General features: G+C 43.7%; 1 protein-coding gene across 5 annotated transcripts in view; it reads right to left on the bottom strand.

The window, feature by feature from the left end:
- Window positions 1-17,052, bottom strand: part of TAFA1 (TAFA chemokine like family member 1) — a 314,483-nt gene that overhangs the window by 113,280 nt on the left and 184,151 nt on the right. For all 5 annotated transcript variants that reach the window (XR_012678596.1, XM_075183409.1, XM_075183410.1 and 2 more), the window contains exon 3: window positions 1,947-1,994. Coding sequence is in view for 4 of the 5 variants with exons in the window: in XM_075183409.1 (XP_075039510.1) it covers window positions 1,947-1,994 (48 nt within the window). In the remaining variant the exon portion in view is untranslated. The remainder of the gene's footprint in view (window positions 1-1,946; window positions 1,995-17,052) is intronic.

Below are 17,052 nucleotides of genomic sequence, written 5' to 3'. Positions count from 1 at the left end.
TTGCCACGGTTCATTAAAATGATTTGATTTGTCAGAATCTAGTTAGAATTTTAGACGCAGCGGTAACAGTCTAAAGTAAGATACGGCAAGACGCGGTTTTTCCGTTTCAAAGTCTGTGCAATGAAAGGGGTGAATGTAAGTAGACAACATCAGCCTAGATCATAAACGTTATAAATTTCCCCAACGCTGTTTTCTTTAGTTATATGCCTTTTGTTACTTCTTGTCCCCAGGGATAAAAGAATGGAAGACTAATAGAAACGTATAAAAGCGGGATGAGATGACAACGCGGTCTGATGAAAGAATCGTTTCTAAGCCAGAAGAAGCCGATGACTTTCTTTGCAGTGCACTTGTCAGTCTGTTGCATTCATCTCAAGTAAATAGAACAGCAGAAGGTGGAAGCAGTAATCGGGTTGAAGTTTTGTTTAATTAATATGTCTAATGCTATCAGTTAGACAAAGTGTGAAGTACACAATTTCTTGCTGCTGTGTGCTGGGAAAATGTTGCTTGTTTTGGGGAGTTGTTGGCAAAAGTAACAATTGAGGCAACAACATTTGTGCCATAAATGTGTGCATCGTTCAACCATGCACGAGCTAAATATTTTCACTGGGTGTTTAACAATATGCAGTGATGCTATATTTCATTTTTTATAGTATGAAACAAATGTTTGGAAGACATTTAACATATTTCCCCAGATGTGTATATTTAGCAAGTGTTCTTTCACTTGTTAGGGCTTTGGTATAAGACAGATTAAAGGCCCTGGAGTGAGTGGAGTGAGATGGGAGGGCCCCCACTCCTTAGTAAATGTCTTTTAGCTAGTAAAGCCAAACACCATCCACCGGCACATAAAACGATTTGGCTATTTTCAAAAGCTCTCTCTAATTGCCTGGGAAAATCGGAATACGCAATTTTGCCAAAATAAACTGGTGTTCGAAACAAACACATGAGCTGAACTAGAATATGTTTTTGGTGTCTGTTTATGTGGATTGGGCATTAAGAGTTAGCCAGGGACAAAAGAGTGTGTAGAGACATTTGGACAGACATACAGTAGAGCTTATGGCTATGATTTAGGGTTTTTGAACCTTGCACCTTAATATTGTAAAACTAGCATACCTAATTGACTTGTCTGAGACCATGGATTCCCAAACCCAGTCCTCAAGGAGCCCTAACAGTGCTGGTTGTTCAGGTCGCAAGTGAAATAATTAGTACAACCTATGGATCTTTTACAGCGTGTCTTCAGTAGTGAATACACCTGTGCTTCACCAAGAAGATATGGAAAACATGCTCTGCTAGGGGTCCCTGAGGACTGGATTTGGGGAAACCCTGCTCTAGACTGAGACTCTAAATTTCACACCTATTCCCATAGACTTCAACTCTATCTAACCCTTCCTATATAATACATAGCATACAAACCATACTTGCTTAATTTCTATACCTCCCCCCCAGGACATGCAGGAGGGGGGGGGGTCCAAGAGCGAGTGCAGTGGGGCATGACAATGAGATTCATGTTATCCTGGACCCGCACTTCTGCTTTGCAATGCTCAATAATAAATACAACCTTCTCTTGTAGAGTAATGCAATGTATAATATTAGGGACGTTTACATAAATATATACAGTACATTTATAACTTTTTCCAATTTTAAGATTAAATAATTCTGGTTTTACTTTTACTTTAATTTGGAAACTATCCCTTATACAGACAGTAACGTTTCAGTATGAGAGAATAATAGATATGAACAGGGGCTGACTTGCAAATTTTAGCAGGGCAAGGCTTGGCTCAGCACCTATTAGGAACATCTTAAAGGAAAAAAAAATAATATACAGTTAGCCCAGGTAGCCCCTGCCCCCAGCCCAGCCAGCCCTGGCTATGAATAAGCACAGTAATAGGAGTACTTACATTTATATTGCATTCATTGGACAATGTGACGTAGATAATGAAATTACTCACCTATTTCTCCCAGTTTTCTGTCGTTCGGAAAGTGACTTGAAGAAAATACTGGGGAAATACAAAATAATAGCAGGTTAGAAAAATAGTCACATTCAATATTCGCACATCTGATTGTTCACAATTATACAATGAAGAATCAAAACAGTAATGTCTCACTGACTGTACACATCACAAAGCTTCTGTGTAACTTATAGGGCAACACGGTGGCTAAGTGGTTAGCACTTCTGCCTCACAGCACTGGGGTTCATGAGTTTAATTCCCAACCATGGCCTTATCTGTGTGGAGTTTGTATGTTCTCCCTGTGTTTGCGTGGGTTTCCTCCGGGTGCTCCGGTTTCCTCCCACATTCCAAAAACATACTAGTAGGTTAATTGGCTGCTATTAAAATTGACCCTGGTAGTCTCTCTTTCTCTCTCTCTCTCTCTCTCTGTGTGTTAGGGAATTTAGACTGTAAACTCCAATGGGGCAGGGACTGATGTGAGTGAGTTCTCTGTACAGCGCTGCGGAATCAGTGGCGCTATATAAATAAATGGTGATGATGATGAACTGTGGTCTCCAGAAGATTATATACATTTACTCTGTTATCTCGACTAGAGCTATTTCAGTGGCTCAGTTGGTTATGGGGATATCAAAAATGAATGTTAAATAAAAATATCAATTATATTAGGGGTCAAAGTGGGGGTGTATATGATGGTATATCATACCGCCACATCTTCTACTGCTTTAATTGTAAAACTATCAGTTCCATTTGCTTACAATCCCCTTACATTGTTCCATTCCACCACTTCGACCACTGATCTTAATAAATTGCACTTGTTTGATCTGTAATTATTGACACTGGGCGGTAAATTTACTAAAGCTTCCAAAAAATTGTTGCCCGTAGCAACCAATAAGATTCTAGCTATCATGTTCTAGAATGCACTAGATAGAATCTGATTAGTTGCTATAGGCAACACCTCTACTTTTCCTTTTTGGAAACTTAAATCTACCACTGGGACTATGGAAGGTAATTATGTCAGTGGAATGACACTGTAGAAGGCAGACCCGCTGCATAATGTAGTTTGGATCCTCCTTTGTGGAAGCCCAGTTTCTTTAAGTCACCCCTCTGGGACAGAAGAAGGAGGTTGTAGAGGAGAGGTCCATGCATTACTATGTTAAGGGGATGGGTAAGTCATTTTTATATGCTTTTACCAGTACTTTGTTTTGCATTGCCATTTACACGCTCTGGTGCATAGTTCAAAGCAAATACACTAATGCGGCGGTTCCCAAAGTGTGCGCCGCGGCTCCCAGGGGTGCCACGGCGCTGTCACAGGGGTGCCACGAGCCAGCCATTGAAGAAACAAACAACACAAAAACTTACCAATCTGCGCGGCGCCGGGACCCAGCATCCTCCTCTCTCCTGCAGTGAGAGAGGAGGATGCTGGGTCCCGGCGCCGCGCGGATTGGTAAGTTTTTGTGCTGTTTGTTTGTTCTATGGCTGGCAAGCGGCAGAGGGGGACATCGTGACAGGGAGAGAGAAGGAGGATAGCGTAAGAGGGGCAGTGGAGGGGTACACAGTGTGAGAGGGGCAGTGGAAGGGGACACAGCGTGACAGGGGCAGTGGATGGGGACACAGCGTGACAGGGGCAGTGGATGGGGACACAGCGTGACAGGGGCAGTGGATGGGGACACAGCGTGACAGGGGCAGTGGAGGGGGACACAGCGTGACAGGGGCAGTGGAGGGGGACACAGTGTGAGAGGGGCAGTGGAAGGGGACACAGCGTGACAGGGGCAGTGGATGGGGACACAGCGTGACAGGGGCAGTGGATGGGGACACAGCGTGACAGGGGCAGTGGAGGGGGACACAGCGTGACAGGGGCAGTGGAGGGGGACACAGCGTGACAGGGGCAGTGGAGGGGGACACATCGTGACAGGGGCAGTGGAGGGGGACTCAACGTGAGAGAGGAGGGGGACAGCGTGAAAGAGGGCAGAGGAGGGGGACAGCATGAGAGAGGGCAGAGTGGGGACAGCGTGACAGAGGGCAGAGGAGGGAGGACAGGGTGACAAAGGGCAGAGGGGGGGACAGCGTGAGAGAGGGCAGAGGGGGACATCGTGACAGGGAGAGAGAAGGAGGATAGCGTAAGAGGGGCAGTGGAGGGGTACACAGTGTGAGAGGGGCAGTGGAGGGGGACACAGCGTGACAGGGGCAGTGGAGGGGGACACAGCGTGACAGGGGCAGTGGAGGGGGACACAGCGTGACAGGGGCAGTGGAGGGGGACACAGCGTGACAGGGGCAGTGGAGGGGGACACATCGTGACAGGGGCAGTGGAGGGGGACTCAACGTGAGAGAGGAGGGGGACAGCGTGAAAGAGGGCAGAGGAGGGGGACAGCATGAGAGAGGGCAGAGTGGGGACAGCGTGACAGAGGGCAGAGGAGGGAGGACAGGGTGACAAAGGGCAGAGGAGGGGGACAGCGTGAGAGAGGGCAGAGGGGGCAGCGTGAGAGAGGGCAGAGTGTCTGGATGCAGAGGGGGCAGAATATCTGGATGCAGAGGGGGCAGAGTGTCTGGGGGCAGAGGGGGCATTTTTGCATACAACAAAATAAGTATTTCTGTCCTGACCTAAATACTTATTACAATTTTTTGACCCAACTACCCAACAACAGGACTGCTCAGGAATTATTTTGGAGGGGTGCCTTGAAAAAATTATGGAGACTCTAAGGGTGTCGCGAACTGCAAAAGTTTGGGAACCACTGCACTAATGTATTAGAGAGTACAAACTCCAAAAATATAATCACTTTAAATAAAGGAAGTCCTGGTGGCACTGTACTTTCCCATGTCAGATACAATGTTATTGTTATTCTTCTTCCTCCCCTGTCTGTCTTGCCTTACACTGGCTCCCCTTCCCCTACAGAATTTTTTTCACACTCATCACCCTCACCTACAAGGTCCTCTCCCACTCTAGTGCCCCATATATCTCCAACCTCCTCTCCATTCACACTCCCTCCCGCTCCTTGCGCTCGACCAATGCCTCTCCTCCACCCTGATCCCTTCTTCCCAAGTCTAAAATTTTCCCCGAGCTGCCCCTCTCCACTGGAACGACCTCCCTGGCTCCATCCGACTGTCCGCTAATTTGTGCTCTTACAAACGGGCACTCAAAACTCACCTCTTCCTTAAAGCCAACCAGCCATCCTCCTAACCCTCTCTTTATACTCGTCCTCTTCACCTCTCTCCTCCCTGTCCCTTCTCGCTACTCCTTCACTTGATCCCTTCTGACTCTGTTTGTGCCGGTCTGTTTGCCCTCCCCTTATGATGCAAGCTCTTACAAGCAGGGCCCTCTTCCCTCCTGTCTCCAAACCTATTATTTCTGGGGCAGCCTCACTATAATTGCTCTGCCTGGAGCCCCGGGAATCTTGGTAACACTTGTATATTGTTCTGTTTTACCCTGTATGGTCTACTGTCTTATATGGTGTATGGTGCTGCGGAAATCTTGTGGCGCCTTATAAATTAACAATAATAATAAAAACAAGCAATAAAGTGGAAGAAATCAAGAACATTTTCATTGTAACACAGTGGTTAGCATTGATGCCTTACAGTACTGAGGCCATGGGTTCGATTCCAACTAAAGCACCATCTGTGTGGAGTCTAAATGTTCTCCCCATATTTGTGTGCAATTAATCCGGGGGCTTCAGTTTCCTCCCACAATCCAAAAATATACAGGTAGGTTAATTTGTTTGTGAAACAAAAATGGACCTGTTTGTGTTGTAGGTGATTTGGTTAGTGACTGATGTGAATCATGTAGTATGTACTGAAAAGAGCTGAATAATGTGATGATTATACTAGTGCACAATAAACATTTAACAAGAGGGAAAGTACTTAGGGGTTTGACCTGCCTTTTGCACACTTAGGGAAAGTTCAGCTAAAAAGGTGAAATGGTTTCGTTAAACCATCTCAATACATGGGGCCTGATTCATTAAGGAAAGTAAAGCAAAAAAAAATAGGAGTAACTTTGCACCTTGGCAAAACCACATTGCATTGGAGGGGGAGGTAAATTTAAAATGTGGGGACTGATTTATAATTTGGGTAGGACATGCTCTAGATCAACTTTAAATTTCAGTGTAAAAATAAAGCTATCAAGTATTTGTGTGCTACATGAAAAAACAGCAGGTATTAAAATTATTTGCAAAATAATAAACTAATTTGCACCTCTTGCATTGTAACATGGTTTTGTCCAGGAGAAAACTTACTATTTTTTTTGCCAAAACTTTCCTTAATGAATCAAGCCCTTGGTCATTAGTATTGTAGAATGGGGAATGACTCCAAGTTTTAGCTGGTCTAACCGGTCTAAATGAGAGATGCAATCCTTAGCCAAATGAGACCGTTATAGTTCTATTCACTTCACGTGAATGGACAAATGGCAATGGCAGTTTTGTGCTTAGACTGGATCTCATTAGACCTAATCAATGTGGTCTAGGCAACTGATGCGTTTGCAAATTGCTGTCATCATCATCATCATTTATTTCTATAGCGCCACTAATTCCACAGCACTGTACAGAGAACTCACTCACATCAGTCCCTGCCCCATTGGGGCTTACAGTCTAAACTCCCTAACACACACACAGACAGACTAGGGTCAATTTGATAGCAGTCCATTACACTACTAGTATGTTTTTGGAGTGTGGGAGGAAATTAGAGCACCTAGAGGAAACCCACGGAAACACAGGGAGAACATACAAACTCCTCACAGATAAGGCCATGGTCGGGAATTGAGCTCATGACTCCAGTGCTGTGAGGCAGAAGTGCTAACCACTGAACCACATTATCCTCCAGTCCCGACTTACACCTGAACAGTCCTGATGTGATATTAAATTGGACAGGTCGGTACTTTGAGAACTAAACACACAATAACTTGTGGCCAATATTATCTAAATGGGAAAACTAACTTTCTGAATCATATTTGTCTTGGCAAGTTTACAAATAACATTATCACATGTTTATGAGTGATAATACAACTACATTATTACATTTATATTATTAGTATTCATATTATGCGCTGCAAACCAAGTTGTCATTACATTTCTTCTGTAGCATTTACTTGATAAGCTATGTACTTATTTTCCAATAAATCTTTGGATCCAGTTTTGTGCTCTGAGCGGCAGAGATCATTCTGAGTCTCTGCTATATTTAAATATGCTCTGGGAAAGGATTGGCAATGATGTTAATACACATCCTCCCCATAGACCTGCATCGGGTTGACCTCTGGCCATGGAGGTCTATGGGGAAAGGCTGCACAGCAAAAGCTTATGTCATGCATCGTAAAGCTGGAAGGGACAGGTCAATAAAGGGAATTATAGGCAGGAACTAAATTTTGCATATAATATTAGAGTTAATAAATATAAAATAATGCAATAGTTGTCATTTATATCCTCAAAAATTATGATTGATTTATATAGAGGGTCATGAGAACCAAAATACTAAATATGATTTTCCAATTCACTGATTTGCATTGTTCAGTTGTATATCTTAGTGAGGAAATAACGGGGGGTTGGAAAAGATGTTTCCCGGTGTGTTTTCAATAAAATCCTGACATAATCATTCAGCAATGCTATTGGGCTATGAATGAATTAAGAATGGAATGCACAAGCTGCTGAGAAAGCACAAGGAGCGAAACGCGTCTGGTAAGGTATAGGTAGATTGCACATGGAATGCATGTGACATACATGGTACACTTCTAGTTTCTGGTCTTGAACACTTGAGTTGCCCCATAGTGTTTTAAAAAAGTTGTTTTACTCACACTAATCTGTGATTCTACTACCCTTTTAAATGAATAAATCATCATCATCATCATCTATTTATATAGCGCCACTAAGTCCGCAGCGCTGTACAGAGAACTCATTCACATCAGTCCCTGCCCCGTTGGAGCTTACAATCTAAATTCCCTAACACACACATACAGACAGACCGGGAGAGAGACTAGGGTCAATTGATAGCAGCCAATTAACCTACCAGTATGTTTTTGGAGTGTGGGAGGAAAACCAGAGCAACTGGAGGAAACCCACGCAAACAGAGGGAGAACATACAAACTCCACACAGACAAGGCCATGGTCGGGAATCAAACTCATGAACCCAGCACTGTGAGGCAGAAGTGATAACCACTGAGCCACTGTGCCATGTATTAATCTAGTTTTTTTTTTTTATCATATATGGGTACAGTTATATTTCACCTTTCTCATCTTAGCAATATCATTTCACTACAGTATTTCTTATAAAACGTGAAGACAAGCTCTTGGGGACAATTATTTGGCCCATAATTTCCTAAAAATACTGTATTAGAGACTGTTACACTGTATCAGCATCTGCTGGTTTTATCAAAAGACTTGAGCAAAACAAGGAAGGTTGTACTAAAAAAAACCCTCGCCCTTCGGTACGGTTCACTAATTCAGTGACTTAAGTGATTAATCAGAAACCGTGTAAACAAGGTCATGGAATTAGGTTTCACCTGTAAACTACGATGGAACGATATAGGTCAATGGACCGTGATAAACTCTTCCAGTGGACTATAATAACGGGTACGCAAAGCTTTTACACTAATATATTCTCTTTTCAGTAATAATACAACGGATACAATAGAAGTCAAAGTAAATGGAAGTCACCGTTTAGTTTTATTATTAGTGTCAAAATGCCATATTGGCCATTCTTGTTGTTTGCCCCGAACACTGAACTACGGGATCCACTTCTAATCTAATCACACATATACACGGTAATGTTTTAACATTCTTTGAATGTAAGAACGACTCACAAAATTATTTCAAAATTGCTTGCTGCACGCTGCCATTATTCTGTGAATGTATGTTGCACGTCGCTAGTCACTGACTTAAATCACTAAATACATCTTACAATTAGCTGAAATGTATGCAGTATGTATCTTTGGTACCTGCTTTAGCTACTTATACCCCACAAAAGAAACACATGCCTCAGCTCAATTAGAGACGGTAAAGAAATCGCCAATTGGTGAAGAAACGCGTCAGTCAGTTTTAATCTAAGCATCTTTGCACTGCTGGATTAAGGATGGATCTGTACTTTACTAGGAGCTGGGAGATCACATTTCCTTTATGGAGCAGTGAGAATCCGCTGCACTGATTAGTGCTTAAGCAAACTATTTTATTTTCCAGAGAGTTCATTGTTCATCATCGCAGTTATATCTCCATCTTATTCTATGGGACAGCGGCTGTGTACCTAATTGGGGATATGATTGTGGTATTGAGCATAATTGTCTTATTCCGGACTCGGGGGCCTCATGTAGAGTTGGAGCAATTTCTGTCTAAAACACAGACGGAAAAAACTCATCCCCAAAAAAAGACAAATCTTATGTATATTGAGCTAGATCAGTGGTTCCAAAGTGTGTGCCGCGGATCCCTGGGGGGCCGCAGCGCTGTCACAGGGGTGCACGGCCTCCCTTGCAAAAGAGGAAGATGGAAAAAAAAAAGAAGAACTTACCAAACCAGCGCCGGATCCTCCTCCTCACTGTTCTCACTGACTGCCGGGCGTGACGTCATCATGTCCGACAGTGAACAGTGAGGAGCAGCAGCAGAGAGGACATCAGAAAACGAGGAAAGAAGATAAGTAAAGGAACGGAGAATGAAGGAGGGGACAGAGAGAGATGCTGAAGGGGGGGGGGACATAGAGATGCTGAAGGGGGGGACATAGAGATGCTGAAGGGGGGGACACAGAGAGATGCTGAAGGGGGGGACACAGAGAGATGCTGAAGGGGGGGACACAGAGAGATGCTGAAGGGGGGGACACAGAGATGCTGAAGGGAGGGGGACAGAGAGATGCTGAAGGGGGGAGACAGAGATGCTGAAGGGGGGAGACAGATGCTGAAGGGGGACACAAAGAGATGCTGAAGGGGGGACAGAGAGATGCTGAAGTGGGGGGACACAGAGAGATGCTGAAGGAGGGGGACAGAGTGTGAACTGATGAAGAGGGGGACACAGAGTGTGAGATGGCGAATGGGACACAGTGATTTGATGAAGGGGATACAGAGTGATATGGTGAAGGGGCGCAGTGATATGGTGAAGGGGCGCAGTGATATGGTGAAGGGGCCTAAATACATCTTACGTTATTTTGACCCAGCTACTTAAAAAACGGGACTACCCGGTAATTATTTTGGCTTAGGGGTGCCTTGAAAAAACCCTAAGGGTGCCTCGAACTGAGAAAGTTTGGGAACCACTGAGCCAGATGCAACCAACATCAAAATTTTGGGTCCATGGCCAGGAAACTCCCCAGACATTAATCCCATTGAGAACTTGTGGTCAATCGGCCTTGGTTTTTGGAAAACCGAGGCCATCCAAGCCGATGGTCAGCACTGTCAGTTCATAGCTTACACCAGTGATCGAGCACCCGTAAGCTTCCCGTCTCCTGATAGAAGCATTGGCGTCCAAGTCTCAGTCTACACATGTCGCATTTGCTCCAACACACGCTTAGATGCCCCTCCTTCCCACGTGCTGTATCTTCGATCGTAAGTCTACGCAAATATTTTAAAGCGCAATATGTGATTCAATCTTCATATGGCCACCACTAGTGGTTTGTGCGAATGCGCAGAAGTAAAAGGTGTACCGCACATTGAACCCAACTCTACATGAGCCCCAAAATGTGCTGTAACCTTTTGTAACCAATCAGATTCTGTTTTAGTGCTTTGTTAATGATAAATTGAATAAAATCAAATGCCTACATTACATTTGTGCAAACTGCACCACATTATTAAAGCTCATATTTTGCGATATAAGAGTAATATTTCAGTTTGTTTATGTTTTTGCAAAAGGTCAGAAAGCCCCTCTCGTATGTACTAATTAATTAGGTCCTGCCTACTGATGCCTTCATGCGGGGCAAGCTGTTTCTTAAATACGTGTATAACATTATTGCTGTAAACAGCTAGCCAGCGACTGAAGGCTAAATCCTGGTTGGGTTTATGAATTAAGTGATGACATATTTACAGAAGCAAAACCGGTCCAGAGACAATAAAACGTTGACATAGAGCAGATAGCGGTGTACTGAGTGAGATCTTGATACCGCACTTTTTGCTCATTAGGGACTCGAACATCAAATATCTCGAGCTGCATCGCGAGCAAACAGCCTGGCTCATTCCAGCACCCTTGCAAACAGTCTTATCTGCTAAATTGCTTTTGAGACAACATTATTTTGTGTCCTTGACCATATCTGAAATGTATTTGTTTTGGCTTCTCAAAAGAGATTGACAGCTTTACTTTGTGACTTTTAAAAGACCACTAAACTAAAAACCCAACTTGACTGTTTTATTAAACAGACAGCGGGGTAGATAGACTCCCTCCTCCTCCGACCTGCTTGTATACACTCCATTTCCCAATGTGTAATTCAGGCTGATCTTGTAATATATACTATAGTATAATTGAGGAAGCTGCAATGTAAAGAAACTCAATTGCACATAGGTTGGTGTAGCACTGTGGCTAGTGGTTAGCACTTCTGCACACGTATGCTTACATCATACGTGCCAACTCTCCCAGAATGTCCGGGAGATTCCCGCATTTCGAGTGAGTCTCACGGACTCCCGGGAGAGTGTGGCAATCTCCCGAATCTGCCCACTTCCTATTGAAGTGGGCAGAATTAGCTCCAAAATTATTATTATTATTATTATCGTTTATTTGTAAGGCGCCACATGGTTTCCGCAGCGCCGTACACAGTACAAACAGTAGACCATACAGGGTAAAACAGTACAGAACATTAAACATAAAATACCAATACTTCAGAAACTCCAGGCAGGCAAATACAGTAGAGACGGAGCGGAAGAACAGGTATGGAGACAGGAGGAAAGAGGGCCCTGCTCATACGAGCTTACATCCTAAGGGAGGGTGAACAAAATCAGGCACAGAAGGGAGCCAGTGAAGCAAAGGGGAGAGAAAAAATGGGGCCAGGGGAGAAACAGAAGAGATGAGAGGTTAAGTGGATGGTTGGTAGGCCTTAAGGAACAGGTGAGTTTTAAGTGCCCGTTTGAAGGAGCACAGGTTGGGTGAGAGATGGATGGAGCGAGGAAGGTCGTTCCAGTGAAGGGGGGCAGCGCGGGAGAAGTCTTGGATTCTAGAGTGGGAAGAGGTGATCAGAGTGGAGGAGAGTCGGGCAATCATTGGCTGAGCGCAGGGAGCGGGCGGGAGTGTGAATGGAGAGGAGGTTAGAGATATAAGGGGCAGTAGACTGGGAGAGAGCCTTGTAAGTATGCCGCGATTCCCATCGTTTGGCCCAGCCCCTGCTGTAAAACTACGCAAATTACGTGACGGGGGCATCATTACATCACGGGGCGGGTCCAAAATGACACAAAATTTGGAGCCCCGCCCCCCATCACGCCCACCTCCCCAGCAGGCTCCTGGAAGCCAACTTTTGCATTTGGTACGTAAGTGCGCCCGGCACACGCTTAGCTAGGGACACCCCGATCTATCAGATCAGATATTTGTACCCCAGTAGATACCTCAGTAGACACTTAGATCATGCAAAAAAAGAATAAAAAGATGGTGACTCACTTACCTTAGTAAACACAAAAAAAAGCAGCAAAACTAGGATTTCAGAAAAAAAAGAGTGCACATAGAAGTGTTGACAAATTCAGAATATATTTTGTTTAATTCTTCTGTATATATCTAATACCAAGCTGCACGTATATATCTCATAAACGGCTACATCCCTATAGGTAATGTGCACATAAACATCTCCTTATTAGACTCTAACAAATGAATAAACTATTTAAATTATTCTAGCATGCTGGCTTATTATAAATGTATGGATGCAATGTCTCCCCTGGAGATGATCACATTTTATTCTGCATGAAATGAATGTAGATCTGCATTAGTGAGCACTCCAATTGCTGGTTCTCTCCTAGGGGAAAGTTTAAAGCATTTAGAAATCAATTTAATAATGTGATCTGTGGGTGACTCACGTATAATGCAGACCACCCTGGAACAAGCGCAGATTTGTGGAAGGGGAACATGATATAGCTAAGAATAAACAGGAATAAGACATTGTAAAATACAGATGGTAAGTGTGAGGATTGCTTGATGTCCCTAAAACGCTCTAATTCTGGGTAGCTTTCGCAGACTCAACCCAAACACACACACTAGGGGCTAGATTTACTAAGCTGCGGGTTTGGAAAAGTGGAGATGTTGCCTGTAGCAACCAATCAGATTCTAGCTTTCATTTATTTAGTGCATTCATCAAAATGACAGCTAGAATCTGATTGGTTGCTATAGGCAACATCTCCCCTTTTTTAAACCCGCAATTTAGTAAATATACCCCTAGATGCTTGCCCTTTGAAACGGTTTGAAATGTGGTACAGTTGTCAATAGACCATGATATATGATTTGAATGTAGCGACTGATATATGCCATTCTTAGATCGCATTTTCCATTCACCCAATTTGGCCAATCGCAATTTGCCATTTGTGTTTGAGGTTCGCCGTTGGCGTTCACTTTGAAATTGGTGTTTATTTTAATGAACTATCGAAAATGATATTTTTAATTAATGAAAAAATATTTTACAATTTTTTAAAAAAAATCGAACCTTAAACACTACTGTTAGAACTTTATTGTTAGTGTTTGAAGTTCGCCATTCACAATTAATAAAGTCCAAAATGTATCAAATTTAGTTCAAATATGTTGAGCCGTCTCCAATACGCTTGAACCTGTTCAACTTTCTTGAATTGAGCTTGATTTTTTTTTTAATAATATAAAAATATTTCGGTTAACTTTTAAATTTTAGAATTGATTTGTCAAATCAGATTGAGAATCGATATGCGACCGGTTCTCTATTGTGTATTTTGGGCAGCGCGTCAGGCAGTGGGCAGACTACATGGAAGGCACTTGGGAAGAGGTGAGGCATAGTCTGATGGGTAGGTCTATGGGATATGAAGTGGGATGGTTTGGTGATGCTTTTTAGTAAGGAATGAAGAGCTTGACCTTGCACCCAATGTGCTAGTAAAATAGGAGGAAAAGACTTGGACGTGAGAGCTACGAGGCAGTCATGGTGATCAGGCACATTCAGCTGGCAGAGGAGGATGCATACGTTTTTAATAGGGATGGGGTACATCTAACAGATACTGGCCTAGACATAATGTCAGGCGCAGTCCCTCTTCGGTGTCAGGACGGCCACCTGTCAGTTGCCCCACAGCTTTTTGTTGCCGGGCAAACAGACGCAATACTTCCCTGCCAGACTCTCTGAGCATGCACGTCCCATTGCCTAGCAACGGAACGAGATTGGGCGCTTCGGCGGTGCCCGAATATTTGGTCCCCCAGCTTCAGCATTCCTGTGTATGCTTTGATGATCTCCTGTGTATGACCTAGGCCAGTGTTGGCTAACATGTGACACTCCAGGAGTTGTGAAACTACAAGTCCCATCATACCCTTCCAGCAATAAGCTGCTACATATTGGCAAAGCATGCTGGGACCTGTAGTTTCACAACGCCTGGAGTGTCACAGGTTAGACAACACTGACCTAGGCTTATCCTGACTACTGAACCATACTGACTATACTGAATCCTGCTTGTTTGACTTTGCCTCCGGAATCCTCCTGTGTACTGTTCTGCCTGCACGTTACCGACCCGGCTCGCCTAGACCACCCCTTCTGAACATCCCTGTGTATTTCCGCTGACTGTACGTTGCTGAACCAGCTAGTCTGACTACCCTTAATTCCTTGTACCTCGCTGGTGCCTCAGTGGACCGCGACCTGCGCCTCTCCTGCAGCAAAACTCATAGCCCCCTTGCGGGGGTCCCTAGAGAAGACTGGAGGTGCGTTAGACTCCGCACCTCCCACCAGAGCTATGCTAACACGGGCAGGTACATTCCAGCATCTCTAACTGTGACACATGAGGTGTTCAGTGTGGCAAGCTGTAAAGATTTAAGGGATTCAAATCAGCTTTCTGGGGGAAATTCATGGAGGGTTGGATTATATTGGTCATGCACGGTGGCTAAGTGGTTAGCACTTCTGCCTTACAGCACTGCAGTCATGAGTTCAGTTCCCGACCATGGCCTTATCTGTGAGGAGTTTGTATGTTCTTCCCGTGTTTGCGTGGGTTTTCTCCGGGTGCTCCAGTTTCTTCCCACACTCCAAAAACATACTGGTAGGTTAATTGGCTGCTAACAAATTGACCCTAGTCTGTGTGTCTGTCTTTCTGTCTGTGTCTGTGTGTATGTTAGGTTATTTAGACTGTAAGTCACAATGGGGCAGGGACTGATGTGAGTGAGTTCTCTGTACAGCGCTGCGGAATTAGTGGCGCTATATAAATAGATGATGATGATGATGATGTCTTCTTTGAAAATGTACGCTGATGTTTATGGAAGAAGTTCCTTCAAGGGAAAGGTCCATATGGAATTATATTAACTTTTGTTAAGAGCGTTAATGTTTTACCTATACTAATGTATAAGTAGATGTAGATGTAGAATAACTTACTCCAATATGTTCTAATGTAAATAAACTGATATTAATCTTTACAGATGACAAGGTTCTATGTTCTCTTCATAGAATAAAATGAATGCCCCTTTACCCACCAACATTCACACCAGCCTATAGAGGGAATAGCATGCTAGCCGGCTAGAAATGATACTAACTGCCCACTGGGCAGCACTGTATGCCAACCTCACTACCTTCTCTGTGTCACTGGTCTATGTGCCCCAAACCATACATGCAAACTCTCCCGAAATGTCCAGGAGACTCCCGAATTCCGGGTTGGTCTCCCGGGAGAACTGGCATTTCTCCCGCATCAGAGCCGGCATGAAGTTGTGTATGGGTGGAGGGGGCTGGGCTTTGTGAATAGCGGAATTTGGCACCACCCACAGTGACGTAATGCCTGCTTTGGGATTACATTGCTGGGGGCGGGGCCACAGTGATACGGTTTGGGAAGCCCCACCCCCTTTCACCCTCCCCCTACACCCCTCTTCGGTGATCTCCTGGAGGAAGCCAGCCAAAAGTAGGCAAGTGTGCCCCAAACCAGAGAAGAGTAGGGAGAGAAGTGACATACAGCTGGAGTTATCAAAGTGCAGACAGATCACTGGTTTGCAAGGGGTTAATATACCGGGAACACTAGTATTTATGGTTTCCTGGGCAGTTTATTGTTGTTTTCTTTGCATTACATTTCTAACAATGCCTAGTTAATACAAAATCTTAAAAACAAATAATAAAACATAGTAACAAGCCCCTTTATATAATACAATAAAGAACATTATATTTTGCTTCTTAAAAAACGCATACAAGAAAATACAGCGACTTTTGACTTTAAATTGACCTTAGAGGTTCCGGGGACATCACAAAAACCACGGATCTAATCAGTTCCCTTTGGTGGAAGGAAACAGCCAATCAATTAGCACCTAAATAACGGATAAACACCAGAAGCAGATGATTGCTGAGAAATTAAAAACAAGCAGATAGTAGCTCTGAGGTTAACAAGCTTATTTTGTCAGCTCAACACAATGTGCATTTTCTTTGTTCTTGCAAAAGTAAACACTAAACAGAGGTCAGTGATTGTACATAGTTACTGGCATTGCCACAAGAAAACAGAAAGCAGATAAGATATTCACACAAGGAATGAAATATAGCCAAACTTAGCTGGTGCTGTCCCATTTAATAACTGGGATTTGTATATTTTAAAAAAAGCAATCACTGATAAAGGACAACAAAGATACTATTCAAGTTACCGTAATAAAGCCATTGATAAAGTTCAAATATATATCATACATTCACAGAACTCAAGATACTTACTTACATTTGGTGAGATGTTATGTTAAGACTATATGCCAACTTTTAGTCATGTGACAGGGAGCAGGAGGGGGGTGTGGTGACACCGTTGCGCCATAGCCCCGCCTCACTATAAAATGCCAAAATTCCTGGCCTTGAATAGTGGGGGTGGGGCTTAATGACACAATTGAGCTCCACCCCCTCCATTCAATGCCGTGAATTTCAGGAGTTGTAAATTTAATAAATGACAAAACACTGGTCAATACATAGCTGGTTAAAGACCACTGGTTTGATACACTCTCCAGTAGAGTGTATCTAACTAATATCTTTTTCAGCTGATTCTCTTCATGAGACTAGGTGTATCCCTGGTCCTGATTGTTTTGTCATA

Source organism: Mixophyes fleayi, chromosome 8 (assembly GCF_038048845.1).
Source record: "Mixophyes fleayi isolate aMixFle1 chromosome 8, aMixFle1.hap1, whole genome shotgun sequence".
Classification (NCBI taxonomy): domain Eukaryota; kingdom Metazoa; phylum Chordata; class Amphibia; order Anura; family Limnodynastidae; genus Mixophyes; species Mixophyes fleayi.
This window is presented reverse-complemented; position numbering and strand designations above follow the sequence as displayed.